The sequence below is a fragment of the Oryctolagus cuniculus genome, chromosome 13 (genome assembly GCF_051225735.1).
Source record: "Oryctolagus cuniculus isolate XC-2025 breed Fujian yellow rabbit chromosome 13, ASM5122573v1, whole genome shotgun sequence".
NCBI lineage: Eukaryota > Metazoa > Chordata > Mammalia > Lagomorpha > Leporidae > Oryctolagus > Oryctolagus cuniculus.
Genome location: NC_142879.1, coordinates 103867410 through 103886283, shown reverse-complemented (window position 1 = coordinate 103886283; position 18874 = coordinate 103867410). Strand labels below are relative to the sequence as shown.

At 42.1% G+C, this 18874-nt stretch overlaps 1 protein-coding gene across 19 annotated transcripts in view; it reads right to left on the bottom strand.

The window, feature by feature from the left end:
• The window catches only part of ZEB1 (zinc finger E-box binding homeobox 1), a 182242-nt gene that overhangs the window by 6336 nt on the left and 157032 nt on the right, over positions 1-18874 (bottom strand). For all 19 annotated transcript variants that reach the window (XM_070056087.2, XM_070056086.2, XM_051821680.3 and 16 more), the window contains 3 exons: positions 15816-16018; positions 8788-8893; positions 964-2774 (listed from right to left, as the gene is read on the bottom strand). In XM_070056087.2, coding sequence (XP_069912188.2) covers positions 964-2774; positions 8788-8893; positions 15816-15845 — 1947 coding nt within the window. In that variant the 5' untranslated portion in view covers positions 15846-16018. The remainder of the gene's footprint in view (positions 1-963; positions 2775-8787; positions 8894-15815; positions 16019-18874) is intronic.

Sequence of the window (18874 nt, the reverse complement as noted above, 5' to 3'; positions counted from 1 at the left end):
AGGGAGAACAAAAGCAGCAAACACACATCTGAACAGGATATTGAAATTGTTATAGCTGAACCTACTTATAGAAGACATTTACATGAAAGATCAAATAGCTATCTCTATAATTCATTGGATTCAATCTTTCAATCAGAAGTTGATGGAAAACACGAGGAGACGTCAAGGTTAGTGACATGAGAAAAGCCTGGACAATGAGACATACAAGAGTCACATAAGAAGCCACACCCGAAACTACCATGTACATTTCCGTAGAGAGGAGAGTGAATATATAGATTCACAGCCACATTTCCTCCTACTAACACCTACAGCTCAGAAGATGATTGGCAAGTTCCCTAGGTTAAGGTCTTCAGGTACGGAATTCTTGTTTAATGAAGGCTTTTGTAAAATGAGGTGTTAGTATGTGAGAAGCGGTAGCTGGTCTGCCTGGTGCTCACCTGTGGACAGGAATATAGGAAAGATCTTCCAAAGTGTATCATGAATGTGCATAAGGAAAATCTACACACGGATCCCAAACATTTGTTTTTATGCCACCGGAAACTTATCTTTCAATAGCCCTTTTCCATGAACTTTTAAGTACTCTAGTATCTCCATTTACTAATGCTCATAATCAAGGCAGAAACTATCACTAATTTTGGGAATTTAACTACAAAATAGTAATTCCATCAATGAGCATCCCAATTTTGCTTTTCTCTTTCATTTGTAATCTCAAGCAGATGTTTAGCTGAGACTCATAAATCATTGTCACTCACACCTCAGTTGATAACAATATCCCGGATTAGTAAACAACGGAAAACATCAACCATGCCACAAAAAATTAAAGCAAACAACGATCTACTTCATTTTGGAAACGGCAGTTTGTAACAACCTTTTTGGCTCTGTGGTGACTCATTTTTATTAGGCAACTTTCAAAGACATCAAACTAGCATTCACTGGTGGATTCAGGATGAGGATATATTTTACCTGACTTCCGTTGGGCTGGATGACTTTCAAGGGTGGCTCCTGGACGGCAGGGCTGACTGTAGCTGAGTATGTGTAAGCCACCTGGGGAATCAGAATAGTCTGCTTATTGGCAGCCAGTGCGCGTAAGCACGGAACACTGTTCTGGTCAGCAATGGCCACGATTGTGGGTAACTGGGCAGTGACTGTCGGGATAGCAATATTTATGGGGTTGGCACTTGGTGGGATTACATTTACAACTGGTTCTGAGTCTGTAACACAAGTGTCCTTTTGTGGCTCCTTTTTTGCACAAGACAAGTTCAAGGGTTCTTCCTGGACAGAATAAACACTGTTCTGGTAAACACTAGTGATAGTTGACCTTTCCAATGATTCTCCCTGTTGCTTTGGTAGTGAAAGATCAAGAGGTTCTACTTGAGGCTCTTCCTGTGCACCCTCCGCTGTGTACGGGTAACCCTGTGGATTTCTGGATGAGGAGAGGTTGAGAGGGGACGGGGACGGGGTACTGCTTCTAGAGCCGCTGACGGCTGATCCCGCCGGCGGACCCGGAGAGTCAGTCTTCTTCAGAGGGCTCTGTAGGCTTTTTGTGCCGTCCTGGGCTTCACTGTCAGTCGTGGGTGGAGGCTGATCCTCGTTCTTCACGGGGATGTTTACTGTGCCGGGTTCAGGAGAAGACGGTTCAGAAGGCTGCACTGAAATCTGCCCAGCCTGCATCTTCTCAAACCACTTCTTAACGACGTCCAGGGGCAGGTTCACCGAGTCGGCGATTTTGGAGAGCTCCTCCGCGCTGGGCTGTGCGTTCAAAGCATAATATGCTTTCAGAAGGGACAAGAGGTTCTTCAGAGGTGGGTGACTGGGGGACAAACTGCCATCCCCAGCGCCTGAAGGGACAGAGGCCTCGGGCTTCTCCGCTTCTGGGGCCGGGGCTGGAGGCGGCTGCGCAGGCTGCTGCAGGTCATAGTGCTTCAGTTCGGGAAGTGCATTGAGATCGCCCGGACAGTCGTCACACAGAAGGCAAGTGCTGTCATCCGCGCCTCCTTCAAAGCTTTTGTCCTTCTCAGACTTAACAGTCAGATCTTCTGGTAGCTTCTCGCTTTTGCAGCTGTTTGTGGGGACCGGATTTTCTTTTTTTAAATTCTGCGGAACAACCTGAAGTTGACTGGGCTGCTCCAGACTGTAGTTAATGATAATTTTGGTTGTTCCATCTTGATCAACCAAAGGAAGGCTGATGGCTGAAATCACAGAGTGGCCACCTTGTTGTAGGGATGAAGCACTGATTGTGTCTTGTTCTTTGGATGCAAGATTGGCTTGATTATTCTCCAAAACTTGCCGTATGACATTACCATCGACTGCCACTTTAAGTACATTCTGAATGTCACTTAAATTGATGCTAATGGGAGACACCAAACCAACTGTTGGCAGAACAACAGCTTGCACCACACCCTGAGGAGAGCTGGTCGCCTGCAATGGGCCACCACCGCTAAAAACCCCGTTTTGTAAAGGGGTTGAACAGTTGATTCCTGAAGCAACCACGATGGGTTTGAATTCATAATCCACAGGTTCAGTTTTAATTTGGTTTACAGAAAGTTGTTCTTGAAGGGGTTTATTCTCTATCTTTTGCCGGATCTGTGGTCGCGTGGGACTGCCTGGTGATGCCGACAGAGATGGCGAGGAACACTGAGACGTCTTGATTCCTGTCCTTGGCCGCCCATTCACAGGCATGAGGCTGATACATTTCTTACTGCTTATGTGTGAACTATAGGAACCAGAATGGGAAAAACGTTTCTTGCAGTTTGGGCATTCATATGGCTTCTCTCCTAAACAAAAAGATTATATTCACTGAATTATTACATATACATTTTTGTATATCCACATTACCTAAAACAAGCAACATCCACTTTAAAAAAGTGACTATGTTTGCTTTTGATACAATTTTATTTAGAATCATCATTTTAAGTTCAAAAACCACAGAAATGTTATAAGCCCTAGTGAAACCTTAGTTCTGAACTACATGTGCTAACCATGTAGTTTAATGTATAATATTTTTGCCAACCTTTATAACTTTAAATAATTCTCACATGCCAAAATAATTATATCCTGCTCTTTCAAGTAATTTGTTTCTTTTCCTGTTTCACCATCTACATAATTTTCTGTATTTCATTCTACTCAACCATCTGTAAGAGAAAGTAATACCAGAAGAAGGAAAAGTAAAATCTCTAGGACGTAACCAGTATGACTGTTTATTCTTGATTGATGAAATCCTGTCTCCACAGTTTCCTTGATAAAAATCCCATATCCATAAGGTTTCCTTGAAAGAATCTTTTATAGTAGGATAAGGTGTTGCTATGAGCAACTGGCTTATTAAGCTAGAATGTGTACACCCTGAGACGTAGTGGAGTTTCAAATTCCGTGACAGTGGATATGGTAAAACATTACTTTTATATTAAAAGACTACACTGGAGAAGAGTGCAGCATTTGAGTGAATGGTTAGGATGAACAGGCAATATCAAAGGAGCTTCTTGCCCATGGAGGCCTCCCTCAAGCTGCTGCCCCAGTCTCCCCAGGGACACGGGATTTGTTCACCTTGCCCATTACAGATGCTCCTGAATAGCCCTGAGCTATGTGAGGTCCTTTAAAACAAAGCTCATTTTTCATTTTAGTTAAAATTTATAGTTACAGTTCACTAATTTATAGTTTACAGGTTACAGACTATAAGTTTCAGTAAGTGTGACCCTCTAGGTCGTTAGCCATTTATCCCCTGCACCATCACAGTGCAGGTCACAGAGATGCTCATTAAATCTTTTTTAGATGACTGAATGGCTAATTGTAGGATCATGAGATGTAATAATGCTGATTTGTCTACTCAATGACAGGCTGACAAAGGTCAAAATGAAACTCCTTCTCCCCTTTATTTTTAAGAATTAGAATGAAGGCAGTAAGAAAGTCAATTAAGAACTCTGCTAACAGCATTAAGTTCAATGTTGTTAAGTTAAAAACAAGGTGTATTTCCTCATAAATATGATGAGTGAAGAATCAGATATTCAAGCTGCTAGCAATCAAAGAAGCCCTCTACACAGGCTGCTTCTCAGTGGCGAGTCCAGTGTATGTCATCCTGGCCATCAGCTAGCCCGGAAGTCACTACCCGCTGTGTGTGTGGTTCAGATCCTGGCTCTGTCACAGGATCCTCCCGGCCTTTCCAAACCTCAGTGTGTTTCTGTGTGAATGCAGACACATTCTCACCGGGCTGTGAGATTACACACAGAACTCTCTGAGGGGCCAGCACTGGGGTGCAGTGGGTTAACACCCTGGCCTGAAGCGCTGGCATCCCATATGGGCACCGGTTCAAGACCCAGCTGCTCCACTTCCAATCCAGCTCTCTGCTGTGGCCTGGGACAGCAGTAGAGGATGCCAGGTGCTTGGGCCTCTGCACCCGCGTGGGAGTACCAGAAGAAGCTCCTGGCTTCGGATCAGCACAGCTCCAGCCGTTGTGGCCAATTAGGGAGTGAATCAGTGGATGGAAGATCTCTCTCTCTCCCTCTCTTTGCCTCTCCCTCTCTCCATATAACTCTGACTTTCAAATAAATAAATCAATCTTAAAAAAAAAAAAAACTCTCTGTGCACTCTCAGCAAACGTTAGTGACCTAGGACCAAGCAACTCCACTGAGACAGCTGGCAACCAGGCCTACGTCCCCACCTGGTTTCTCCACATGATGCCACACGGAGCATGTCTGACTTTCCTGCACAAGCCAGCCTTTCAGACTAACGAGGAGCTGCCACGTGTATCCTAAAGCCTCTTGCGTAGGTGAAGTAGGACCAGGTCCTGCAAGCATCCCTCACAGACGTTAGCTGCCTCTGGATGTTCTCCAGTCACTGTATCACTATCTTTCCAACGGGATGCCTGGGATAGGGCTCAACATGTAAAATGCATGGGCTAACGGTTTCCAGTGAGGGGAAAACAGGGGTATGCCCTAGTACATATCTATTTTCATATTCTTAATTAGTTACTAACATTTTAAGGGTGAGCTGCATGCTAATATTCCTGCCAGAGACAGTAGGAAGACAGACATCTGTAATTCAGACTATTTTATCTTTACAAACAGGGAGACGAGTGGAACAGTGATTAATACAATGGCTTTGTAGTCAAGATGCCTACACCAGAGGCCCAGCTTTGCCATATGTATCATCTGAGAGACCTTGGTAATTAAGCTCCCTAAGCCTTTATTTTCCCATTTATAGAAAGTAAGAAGTAACAGCATCCACTTCATGGGGTTATTCTGAGGACTATGTAAGGTGTTTTTTTTTTTTTTTTTTTTTAAGATTTTATTTATTTATTTGAGAGAGAGAGTTATGGACAGTGAGAGGGAGAGACAGAAAGGTCTTCCTTCCGCTGGTTCACTCCCCAAATGGCCGTAATGGCCAGAGTTGCACCAATCTGAAGCCAGGAGCCAGGAGCTTCATCTGGTTTCCCACACAGGTGCAAAGGCCCAAGGAGTTGGGCCATCTTCCACTGCTTTCCCAGGCCACAGCAGAGAGCTGGAGTGGAAGAGGAGCAACCGGGACTAGAACCAGTGCCCTTATGGGATGCCGGCTGTGCAGGTAGAGGATTAATCCACTGTGCCAGAGTGCCGGCCTCAGGACTATGTAAGTTAATGCATATGAGGAACTAGCACATGGCTGTACGTGGTCAAGTATTCCGTAAGTGCTGGCTATCAGGGTGGGAGTTTGGCCTAGTTGTTAACACTCTGTGTCCCACATCAGAGTGCCCAGGCTGGATTTCCACCTCTGGATCCCATTCAAGCAGTGATGATGGCTGAAATAGCTGGGTTCCTGCCATCCATGTGGGGAACTTCTCTTGAATTTCCAGCTCCTGTTTCCTGCTCTGGGCCCAGCCCAAGCACTGGCAGGCATCTGGGGCATGAGCCAGCCAGTAGATGAGTACCCTGTCTCTCTGCCTCTCAAATTTCATTTCAAAAATATTAATTATGATGATCACTATTACTGGGAATTACCTTGACATTTTATCATTGCCAGAAAGAAAGGCTACAAAACAATAATTCTAAAGCCAAACTCATTCTATTAGAAAACCCCTAGGTGTAACTTCATGGCTTTAAGGTCAGTAGCTCAAGTCTACCATCTAGTTTATCTACTAGGTTCGGGTTTACAATTGGCGGTTACAACAGGAAAGCTCACTACTCAAAGTTGGATAAACTGTGAATACTAAGATGTCTTTTAATGGCTGAGGTGGGCATTTGGTTGCATATGATATAAAGTTTTTCCAGGCGAACCTCCGAAACACAATGGAATGAACTCCAGGTCACTTTCTGGGAAGGATCACAGCCCATTTGCTACGGGCTCATCTGAGGGTAGGCTACGGTGACCTCTTCATCAAAGCTCAACTCTTCTGTGCAGAGTTCGAATGACTACCACATGATTCTGCACAGGGTTCATCACAAAAGTCACAGTCCAGGTAACCTTGGAAGTAGAATTCTGGATCCTGATTCTCAGTATTATTGAAAATCTCATCAAGAAAAAAAAGTCACAGAGGTTTTCTGATGAATACGTAGTTCATCCACTGTTAAACAGCGCTGATCAAACTATCCGGGTTAAGAACCAGTTGTTTTTGAGTTGTTTGTTATTTTAAATCTCCAATCCTCTGTTGACCAGTATTTGTAAAATATAATGAAATATATATATATATATATCAGAGCAATGTCTTGGTATATTTATTTCTCAATGATCACCTTAACTCATGTATTTATATTTTCAACAACCAGAAACACATGGTTTTGAGACTGGTTCCAGTCCAGGGTTGACACTTTCAGTAGCCCTGCTCAAGAATCCTCCCGTGGAATAAACTAGAGCATCACAGCCTGTATATTGGACTGAATCCAAGCAGCCACCCTGGAAAAATGCTTTTTCTAAATTGTCCTAAGGAGAAACATTACTGCCCTCTGTGGAGGAATGTGTCCTTCTCAAATTCTCTACTGTATTAGTTTACGGATATTTCTGAGTATGACATAAATTCTATTTTGCTCTCTTTTCTTTGTGGTGCTCCAAGGAACACTCTTTTCTATGGGCTTAGTGGTGTCAGGAGCAGTCCTTTTCCTGCAATTGACTCTTTTTGCTTTCAGACAGTTTGGGCCTTGCTTACTGACGCCAGCTTTGTTATTTCCTAAGCCTCAGAGCCTAAGCTGTGGTCCAGTTCCAGCACATGTATGATGTATGGGATTTCATGACATTCTTTTTTTTCCACCATTACTTTATGCCAGCCTTCCTTTCTTAACATTTGTATGTAGTTTTAAGTTGGAACACTGTGTTAGAGGTACAGAAGCTTTGTAGTAAATACTCTGAAGCACAAGACAGCTCTCCATGCACCATGAGTACCCTGCAGAGGACGAGGACGGGGATGGGGCAGGGGCGGGGGCGGGGGCGGGGGCTGCTGTGTGCTGGCCAGAATGTGCTGGAGCTTTCTAAAGCAGCAGCAGCGGGCCCAGTCAGCTCACAGCAAGCTCTTGTTCATCCAGGCCTCCTACTTGACTGAGACTGGTTTTTGCATATCAATGCAAGACTTCAGTAAGTTTCAGCTTGTTTCTAGACTCGTATTCTAACCTCTGGCAAGTTCTAGATTTCTCTGTATCACTTGATAAATCCTCCTATACAAATTCAACACAAGAAGATGAATATGACATTCACTTTGTTAACACCAGTCTTGTTCTTGGGTTTGTTTTCCTTCCTCTACCCCAATTTCAACATCTTTAAAACTCTCTCGACTTAGCTGTGTCTCTACCAACAATTCAAATTGTTCCTAGTAGAAGGGAGGTTATTAAAAATACTTTGTTACTGATCAAATTTGTTCACTAGCACAGGAGCTAAGAAGCAGGATGCTATAGCAGGCTGCAAAAGATAACCTCTACTTTTCAGAAACAATCAACCTGTGAAAATAAATATTTGTGTAACAATCTTGGTTTAAGCATTTCCAAGTGGCAACATTAGCATATTTATCATTGGGTTTGGTTCAGTATTATGGTAAAACGTTTAGAAATGCAGTTCCAAAATATAACAGAAATCACCCACACCCCTCGCAAAGGCACCCAATTGTACTTTTTTGTAGGAAGATGTTTATAAAATGTAAATGTCAATACAATAATTTTCACAAAATAAGCAATGTGCAAATACTCCTAATTTCCCATTCGTTAGCTAATGGTTCTCTTTCATTAAAATTATTTAAATCTAAAATAACATATCAAAATTAATCAGGACATGAACACATTTCATAGTGTAATGTGAGATGCTACTAAGTGTTTTTTGATGAGCTTTTGTTCATGTAGACTAAAGAAATGCAAATGTATGAGTAGCTCTTTTTGTGTCCTGTGTTTGTAAAATAGACAATACTTTTCATCAAATAACAGTATCTATTTCATAAGCGATGCTTTAGGAAATGACAGAGAATGGAAAGGTGAGCATGATGGCACACACTCTTAAGTAATAGCCTTTTACAAACTGTAGCTCTCTGCCCTTATTAGTTGTGCAAAAGATGCAATGAAATGAACATTCCCCAGAAAGCTAACATGTTTTTAGGTTGCACTTGTTAAAACGTGGTGTTCTCTTCTGGTTAGGAAGTCTGCAGTATGTCATATTATGTTCATTTGATATATTTTGGTCAAAGGTTAGGAGTCTAATAAAATATCATTACGAACAGAAGGTTCCCCCATATCAGACTTTATCCTACAAGAAAGGCAAGGAGTTCTTGGTCATACGCAGAAATCACATTATTATTTATTACCACACATGCTATGATGTTCAGGGCGTAGAAAGACAACAAGTATTTACCGCTGTGAATCCTTAAGTGCTCTTTTAGGTGGTGTTTGTATTTGAAAGCTTTTCCACATTCAGTGCACTTGAATTTACGATTACCCCCAGACTGTGTCACATGTCTCTGTAAGAAAGAATTGGTATTTTAGTTGTGAATTAAAAGCACTTCACTCAGCATACTGTTTTAGTGAAATAAGCCAGTCCCAAAGGGACAAATACCATATGTTCTCCTTGATCGGTGACAACTAACTGAGCACCAAAAAGGAAACCTGTTAAAGTGAAATGAACACTATGAGAAACGGTGACTTGATCAGCCCTTGCTCTGACTGTTGATGAACAACTTAATACGTTATCCCTCTTAGTATTTTTTTTTGTTTGTTCTACTTAATACTTTTGGTTGAATACTGTAATCAATACACAGTTATTCTTAGATGTTGAAACTTAACTGAAAAGTGATCGCTGTTAAATATAAGAGTGGGAATAAGAGAGGGAAGAGATGTGTAATTCGGGACATGCTCAAGCTGACTTGCCCCAAACGGTAGAGTTAGAAACATACCAGAGGATTCCAATTCAATCCCATCAAGGTGGCATGTACCAATGCCATCTCACTAGTCCCAGTGATCAATTTCTGTTCACAATTGATCATAATGATAGGACTAAGAGCCAAAGGGATCACATAAACAAGACTGGTGTCTGCAAATACTAGCTGATAGAATAAAAAAGGGAGAGAACAATCCAACATGGGAAACGAGATACACAGCAGACCCATAGAATGGCAGATGTCCTAAACAGCACTCTGGCCTCAGAATCAGCCCTTAAGGCATGCGGATCTGGCTGAAAAGCCCATGAGAGTATTTCAGGCATGGAAAGCCAAGACACTCTGGCAAAAAAAACAAAAACAAAAACAAACAACAACAACAACAACAAAAACCACAAAACTCTAAATGAAAGATCTCCATGAGTGAGATCCCAGTGAAAAGAACAGGTCATCAAAGAAGGAGGTACCTTTCTCTGAAGGGAGGAGAGAACTTCCACTTTGACTACGACCTTGTCTAAATATGATCAGTCGGTGAACTCAAAAGGCTTCCATAGCCTTGGCAGCTCATGACAAGAGCCTAGGGTGATTACTGATGCCATAAACAAGAGTGTCAATTTGTTAAGTCAACAACAGGAGTCACTGTGCACTTACTCCTCATGTAGGATCTCTGTCCTTAATGTGCTGTACATTGTGATTTAATGCTACAACTAGTACTCAAACAGTATTTTTCACTCTGTGTTTCTATGGGGGTGCAAACTGTTGAAATCTTTACTTAATGTATGCTAAACTGATCTTCTGTATATAAAGAGAATTGAAAATGAATCTTGATGTGAATGGAAGGGGTGAGGGAGCAGGAAAGGGGAGGGTTGCGTGTGGGAGGGAAGTTGTGTGGGGGGGAGCCATTGTAATCCATAAGCTGTACTTTGGAAATTTATATTCATTAAATAGAAGTTAAAAAAAAAGAACTTCAGACATAAAGAACATCCAGTCTGTTAAAAGTCATGTTTTGGATGAGTATGATGATTGTGTTTCTAAAAGGTTTCAAGTTCCAGCAGTCACAAAACATCAGCAGTAATTCCGACGTGGAGGAAGTGGGGACTGAGAGAGCAGTTAGATGCCCATGTCTCACATCAGAGTTCCTGGTTCAGTTCCCAGCGCTGGCTTCAGTGTCCTGCTAACGCAGACTCTGGGAGGCAGTGCGAAGGCTCAAGCACTTGGGTCCCTGTCACCCATGTGGGAGACCTGGACTGAGATCCCAGCTCCTGGCTTTGGCCTTGACTTACCCTTGGCTATTGTGGGCATTTGGGGAGTCAATCAGTGGACAGGAGCTCTCTCTCTGTCTCTCTTTCCATCTTTCAAAAAAGTTATGACTTAATAAAAAAAAGAATTTTGATATAGAGAAAGTCACAATTTATTTCAAAACTTGATGAAAAATGGAATTAAAAGATAAACTTACTTTGGTGCAAAAAATTAAAACTCACATATAGTTTTTCCATAACATGCATTTTCCATGAACTTCTTTAAAAAAGATCTACTATATGATACTTAACAAAAAACATAATACGTGCTTTATAGGGACTAGAGATTAATAGATTAATCTTGTTTACACTTTGATTTACAGATAAAGAAACAGAATAAAAATATTCAGTCATCTGTTAAAAGCACAGTTACTCAAAAAAAAAAAAAAAAACACAAAACAAAAACAAAAAACAAGGTCATTAGAAGGCCAGGCTTTTCCCAGTATTGTAACTATCTCCTTTATGTTTGATATTTCTAACATGTAGTTCAGTAGGATGATTTTTAAAAATACTTCTATCTTTTCTGTCAAATTGGATTATCATAATGGCTCATCTTTCTGGATTACTAAATTTACATTTTTATGTGTTTTAAACATATTGTTGCACACTTACATTAATCTCATGAATGAATGGCTTGAATTACATGAAGGGTCTTCACAAAGCTAAAGGAAAATGTGTAATATGAAAAAACTATGCATGGATTTCCACATTTTTTTGCACCAAAATAAAGTAATACTAACTTGTCAAAGCCTGTCCAAGCAGGATCTAGTTTGAGGCACTAAGGATAAGACACCAATTTGAAAAGAGCCCATTTGAACCACATGCATTTTGCTGAAGTCAAAGCAAGAACAACCACAAATTTATGGCGAAGTGTGGATGGAAGGCTGGTGAAACCACTGATGTTTCATGAAAAGTCTGTGGGGACAATGGCTCAGAGCAAGTGGCAGCGCACAAGCTGATAATCTGTTTTGAGAAGGGACAAGACGAAGGTTACCCTGAGGTCTGCAGGGGCAGACCATCGACACTGATTGGAGGAAGAGATTAACCCTGCTCATGCCCTAACTGAGGCGCTCACCCACACTGGTTCCGCGTGCACACGACTGCCTGGAGAATTAAAGTGGAACTAACTTTCTGCTTGGTTAGTGCCCAAGCGGCAGGTGCATACAAGGGCAGAGCTGTCAATGGGACCCTTACACATCTGGGGTCGGGATCCTGAAGCACTTCTAAGAATTAGAACAGAAGAGACATGCCTCTCCCAGTGTGATTCTGAAGATAAAACACAATCAGTGAAAGAAACCGCCACCAGGAAGGGAAAGTGGTCCAAAGCACAGTGGGCCAGTCAGGGAAAAGCCGCAGCAACAGTCCGAGGGGATGCTCCGGGCATTCGACTTGTTGGCTTTCTGGAAGGCCAAAGAACACTGGCTCATTAGGAGAGTGTGTTGAGAAACTGAGTCAAAACTGTAGCAGAACAGAAACTGTAGCACGGACAATGCTGCGAGCCTCACTGGGAAATCGGTAGGCATCCACTTTACAACCACTGCTCGGCTCCTCCTGACTTCTTTGCATTCCCTGACCTTGAAAGTATCTTTCAAGGGTATCCGTTTTTCTTCAGTTATTGACACAAAAAAGACCGTATTGACTTAGCTAAATGCCCAGGACCCTGGGTCTTCAGGAGTGAACTAACAGGCTGCTGTTACCACTTACAAAGGTGCCCTGGACCTGATGGAGCTTAAGTGAGAAGAAGTTTATGCTTTGTTTTTTACCTGTTAGTTTCATTTGTTATGAACTCTTTGAAATGCCCTCATATTTCTAGCAATTCCTGCTTAAAAAAACTTCTGAAGGATCCTTATTTCCCCTGACTAAGGATTCTGAGTCTACAGGTTCCAGGACTATGGCTTCTGAGTTTCCCACGTTCTCCTTGCTCAGCTGTGTGCGAAGTTCACGCCTCAGCCATCTACAGAGTCGCGGTGTTTCACACGCACAGCCCCAGCCGGCCTGGTGTCCTGTTCCACACTTCGCCTCACTCTTTGGCTGTATTTCCCTTTCGTTCTACTGTGAAGCCCCTACCTGTCTTTCAAAGGCCTCACTCCAGTGCTACCAGCTTCCTGCTCACCCTAGCTGTATTCTCCGTTCCGTTGCCTTTTGTACAGGAGAGAGAGTGAATATTTATGAAGTATCAGGTCCTTTTCATCCAAACTCATGCTGGAAATACCAAGTATAAGGGGTCTCCAACAAGTTCACAGAAAATGTGCATTATGACAGAACTAAGCATTGATTTCAAAATTGTTTTGCGCCAAAATAAAAGGGTCTTTTGACAGCATTTTTCCAGAACATTCTGAAGTACTCTCAGATACAGTGACAATTCCCTAATTTCTATCTCAAACCTCTCCCCTCCGCTCCAGTCTCCCAGAGCCACTGCTTGTTTGATGCTGTCAGTGAAAGGTGACAGGCATCTGAAGCCCACCGTGCTTGAGACCAGACTCTTAATTTCCCTCCTGCAAACCAGCTTTCTCACTAGCACCTCCTCTCTGTGAAAAGCACCCCCAGTTACTTAGTTACTGCTTGGCCTTGAGCTCTGGAATTATCCTGATTCTTCTCTTTCTGCCACCACCCCAGCCCACGCCAGCCCAGCAAGCCATCTGAGTAGACACAGTGTCACCTCTGGCCAGGATTCCAGCAGTGGCCTCTGAACTTCACTTCCTCCTGCTTCCATTCTTGCTGCACAAATCAGTGTTCCCTTGCAAAAGTACACACAACATGGCCAATCTCCTTCACAGGTTTTCCTGCCACACTTTAGGATAAAACCAGATCTTCACCTTGGCCTGGACAAGGGCCTGTATCTTTTGGCCCCTGACCCCCTCTGGCCTCACCTATCTGTCCCCTTTATTCACACTGGCCCCTTGCGGCTCCCTGGACGTGCCAGACAGGTTTCTGCCTCCAGGCTTTCCCATGTGTCAGTCCGTCCCCTGACTGGAACGGTCTCCCAGGACTCTGTGCTGGTTCCTTCATGGTACCCCAGCACCAGCTTCAGGTTCCCCACTCTCACAGGGTTTTCCTACCCTGCAGCTTTCATCATGTTAAAAATCTTTTTACCCTGCTTTGTCTTCATACTAGCTACTTTTCTTTTACTTCTATCTTATCTAAATTACTAAAATATTTCAAAAACAAAAAAAGGGGGGGAGCCGGCGCTGGCTGTGGTGTGGTGGGCTAAGCCTCCACCTGCAACACCAGTATCACATGGGCACCGGTTAGAGTCCCAGCTGCTCCACTTCTGATCCAGCTCCTTGCTTAAGGCCTGGGAAAGCCATGGAAGATGCCCAAGCGCTTGGGCCCCTGCAGCCACGTGGGAGACCTGGAAGAAGCTCCTGGCTCCTGGTTCCTGGCTTTGGATCAGCCCGGCTCTGGCCGTTGTGGCCATTTGGGGAGTGAACGAGTGGATGACAGACCTCTCTCTGTCTCCCTCTCTCTGAAACTCTACCTCTCGGATAAATAAAATCTTTACAGAAAAATAAATTACTAATGCATGCTTGCTACTGTCCTGGAGTTTGCCTTTCTCACCACTGTGCCTTTAGCGCCTAGAACAGGGCTTGACGCACGATAGGAACTGAAGTCTTTGTTGACTGAATGAGTTAGTAAGCATGGACATCCTCACCTGTTAGTTGCAGTATGATTTCCACAGGTCAGAAAGCCCTTCTCCCCTAAGTCTGCTGCCTCGCAACCTAAGTGCTCTCTGGGACTGCCCCGTTCCACTGCCTCACATGACTGGCCCCTGCCCTTACCACGGCTCCTTCCTGACGGGCCTCCACAGTCCACATGTAAAACCTACATTTGCATTCGCAAAAGTGGCTTTCAAGTTCACTATAGAGGCTGTTTTTACAATGGCATCCTCTGCTTCTGCCACTCTCTCCTTCCTTTCACAGGGGGCCTCTGCACAGACAGCATGTGGCGGCAGCAGCTGCAGGGTGGCCACGTCAGGCCTCGGAAGGTTACAAAGTGGACCCTGCTGGGCTGTGCCTCCTGAGACTCATCATCAGGGCCCTAGATCAGCAGGTGATGTGTGTCTTGGGCAGCTTCTTCCCAGTGTCCACTTCCTCCTTCTCTTGGGACTCTCTCATTCCCAGTGCTTCTTCAGGGCCTTAACCATCAGCCTATCGGAGGGAATCTTGGTCCTAGTCTTCCTAATTGCCACCTTCTCCCCCACTATCTTGTTATTTTGTGAGGGCTATTGCCAAAGTTCTGAGAAAGGTTGACTGCTCATTCCTTTTGTTGCATTTTTTTTTTTGGAAGGGGTAGTTATCATCTTAGCAAAGTTCTCTAGGGGAACCTGTGATTTCTATCAGATTTCTACCATATGGCAGAGTTCTCACAAGTCCAGGTACGCAAACATGAATAATCCTTTGATATAAGAAACTGGCCATGTGCCCTAACTCCAAAATATTCCTGAACATATCCTATGAAACTGAATATGTATTTTATTTTTTATAAAAATTAGAGTTAAATTGATATTAATTTGATTATTGACAGTTAACACAGTCAAGATTTTGCAGAAAAAAAAAACAAAAACAAAGGACAAGGGTTAAGGCTTCTTTGGCTTTAATCTAAGTACAGAGCTAATAGTTTAAATGTAACTTAGAGTCATAAAATGCTCTTGGTTGAACTTCCATAAACTTGGGCATGGTGACACAGAAGTAGAATAAACCATATGACAACTGAGTGTACAGAATAAAAAAATCAAAACAGGATGTAACATCCCTGAGTATAGGGAAAAAAAATCCCAGCAGCTTTTACTGAGACTGGTGAGTCACTGGTTCAAACAAAATTAAAATTCATTATTTGATTTTCTCCTTAATTTGGTTCGTATTAAGCCATGGGGTTTATAGTAATCACTGTTTATTTTTCCTATACTGAGTATTTTAGTAGGAGGCAATTTGAAATCTTCTAACCTTGGAGAAATACTTGTTATGGCATAAGCCAAATAGTTACATCAATACCATGTCTGAAAAAGGAAAACAAAACCTTAGTTACTCTAAACAAATAATGTTCCTATGTGGTTTTTAACTGAGAAGTGACCATACAATTCAAATAAAGAACCCCTTTTATTTTGATAACGCTACATGAACGACAGTGTCTAGTACATCCTTCTAGCGTACCCTCGGCCTTCGCTGAGCGCTGAGTTCTCACAGTTGGGAAAGTCAGTGACGCGCACTTACTTGATCTCGTCCTGACTTGTGTGACGTCATGTGACGCTCCAGTTGGGTTCTGTAGGCAAAGGTGTAACTGCACAGGGAGCAACTGAAGTTGTCCTCGTTCTTTTCATGGCGATATTTAATGTGTTCTTTCAGAGAGGTAAAGCGCTTATAGCCCCTGTCGCAATATGGGCACGTGAGCAACTGGGAAAATGCATCTGGTGTTCCTGTGAAAGAAAGATGACTTATTTTAAACCTAAAACATCCAAGAACACTACTAAAGTGACCACTGAGTCCCCATGCTAAGTGCCAGGTATCTGGCCGTCCAATTTATTTGATCCTCAGAAGAATACAACAGTATGTCTATTTTATGAAAAAGGGAATGCAACTCTCAGAAAGGTTAAATAACTTCAAAGTCACACAGCCAGTAACTGATGAAGACTCCTGTCTTTTTCACTAACCCACAGTCCTTCCCTTCTTTTGTAGGGTCAACTGAACAAAGAAAATGAAAGTAAAATGAGACTATAGGTTACATTCATAAAGGTGTACATATTAAAGAGGAAATGTACTCTACAACAGAATCTGTTACTAATGGTTGTATCATTATTTAATGTTCATTCTTTTGAACTTGGAGAAGACATTATAAGGTTGCTGTCAAAAACAGAGTAAGCGGTACAGTCAGATTGTGTTTTAAAGATTCATTTGCATTTAGGTGTAGCCATTTAATTGAGTTCAGAACAAGAAGAATGCATATAGCAGGCAGCGAGGGAGGGAGAGTGGTCAGGGCCACATTTGGACTTGGCCCACAAAGACCTTTGACGTATGTGGTTCCTCTACTGAAACACACTGACAAATAACTTTCCAAAAATAGGTTCATTATGGGTAAATCAGAGTCTACCAAATTAACTTTATTTTTACACATACAAGCACTGAAGCCTCATAACCCTAAAATGTAATATTTTGCCAACTGATTTTACTATGTTAAATTTGCTAAAGTAAGCTTTACCGTGTAACTAAGAATATTTTCCGTATTTGATTTATCACAGAACAAGTTCCAAAGTGATACTGTTAATATCACCTCTACTTTCATTTTGAGATACTTACAGAAAAAGACAACCATGACAAATTCTTAACAATAAAATGCTTCCAAAATATATTATTTCACTGTATGGGAATTCAAATCTCTATAAATTGAATATCTTGCTCAAGGACTAGCTTACAAATAATAAACTGTACCTGACATCTACAGATCTAGTCAACTGTGTTTAAATATGTATCCTGGGTAAAGCCCCTGCCTGTGGCATCCCGTATGGGCACCAGTTCATGTCCCATCTGCTCCACTTCCAATCTGGATCCCTGCTGATGGCCTGAGAAAAGCAGCAGAAGAGGGCTCAAGTGCTTGGGTCCCTGCCACCCATGTGAGAGACCCGTATGAAACTCCTGGTTCCTGGCTTTGGCCTGTCCCAGTCCTGGCCATTGCAGCTATCTGGGGAGTGACCCAGTGGATGGAAGATCTGTCTCTCTTCCTGTGTCTGTAACTCTAACTTTCAAATAAATAAATAAATCTTTAAAATATGTATCAAATGTATGAATAAAAGATCAACCAACTGAAGCTCCAAAGTTTATGATGTTCTCTCTTGTTACCAGCATGGGAAAAACTTGAACCAAGGAGTTTTCTGTTAGGGATGACTTTAACTTGACCCTCTTCTTTGGGGAGGAAATCAAGTTTATTGTTTGTCCTGTAGGGATCTCCTATTTGTTCAGGCCAGTGGGAAATCAACATTTGGGACCTTTTCCTTGCCAGAATGCCCAATCCATCGTATTGATCTCAGGTGGTTGTAACGGCAAAAGGCAAGGTCCGCCATTGTGAGTGTTTCATTTTTTGAACCACAATGTCACAAGATTTTCACGCATGAAGCTGTTCCCACTGTACAAGTCATACAGCTGTCTGTTCTCATTATGTTCTATTTTATTTGTCGTCTTCATGATTATTCTTCATAATTAATATTAATTTTATCAAATCACAGGTTGCTCATGATGCTTGAACAGAAAGCTATTTTCATAAATCAATATTTATTGATTTTTCTCTGACATGAAAAATGGATTCATTGTTTCAGGCCACTAATATGAAACAATGAAAAATAAATCTGAATATCTGGTATAATCAGCATAGAATGAGTAGGTTTAAAAGATTCAAGGTTTTGTTTTTATTTCTGAAAATTGAATTGTTTTAAAAAATCACTTTTTAGCAATGAAACTTTGTCACCTAGGTTAAAAAAACACTTGTTTTTAGAATTTGTATAATAAAATGAAGGTAGCAATTCAATATCACTAAGAACAAAACCAGTCTATTTCTGACCATTTTTCAAATTGTCATCAGTAACTAACTATGACCACAGATGTTCTTATTTTCTCAAAACAGAATTCTTTGCTTTTTATATCATAAACTTCCTTTGTAGCTAGCATAACATTTCAGACTGATAGTATTGCTTAATATAAAACCTCTGAAAAATATCCTGCATTGGTTCAGCATGGATTCAGAATCTGCGGTTATTCAACATGCTGAAGTCAAATCTCCAGTTCACAACTTAGGAGGAGTGAGTGTAGGAGGGCACGTTTAATCTATTAAAAATTAGAGAACGTAAGATCTCCTGAAAACAGTCACTTTTTACATGTATACAGACGTTGCTGGTACGATACAGTATCTACTCTGGAACACTGTATTAGTGTTTAATTAAATAACAAGATATCTGAAGGTAGTGAGTAGTTAAGTTAACACAGTCTGTGTAATTCAGCTGAACTCAGAATAGTTGTCTCCCCAAGCTGAATGAGACCTTACTACTGATTATGACAAACTTCACAAGGCTAACCTTGCTGAAAGAAAGGCTTTCGCCACAAAAAATTATACATGTCTGCTTTTCAATTTTCTGTTTCCCATTCGTTTCTGTTAGAAAACTACTGCTTCGGGCCAGCGCCGCGGCTCAACAGGCTAATCCTCCGCCTTGCGGCGCTGGCACACCGGGTTCTAGTCCCGGTCGGGGCGCCGGATTCTGTCCCGGTTGCCCCTCTTCCAGGCCAGCTCT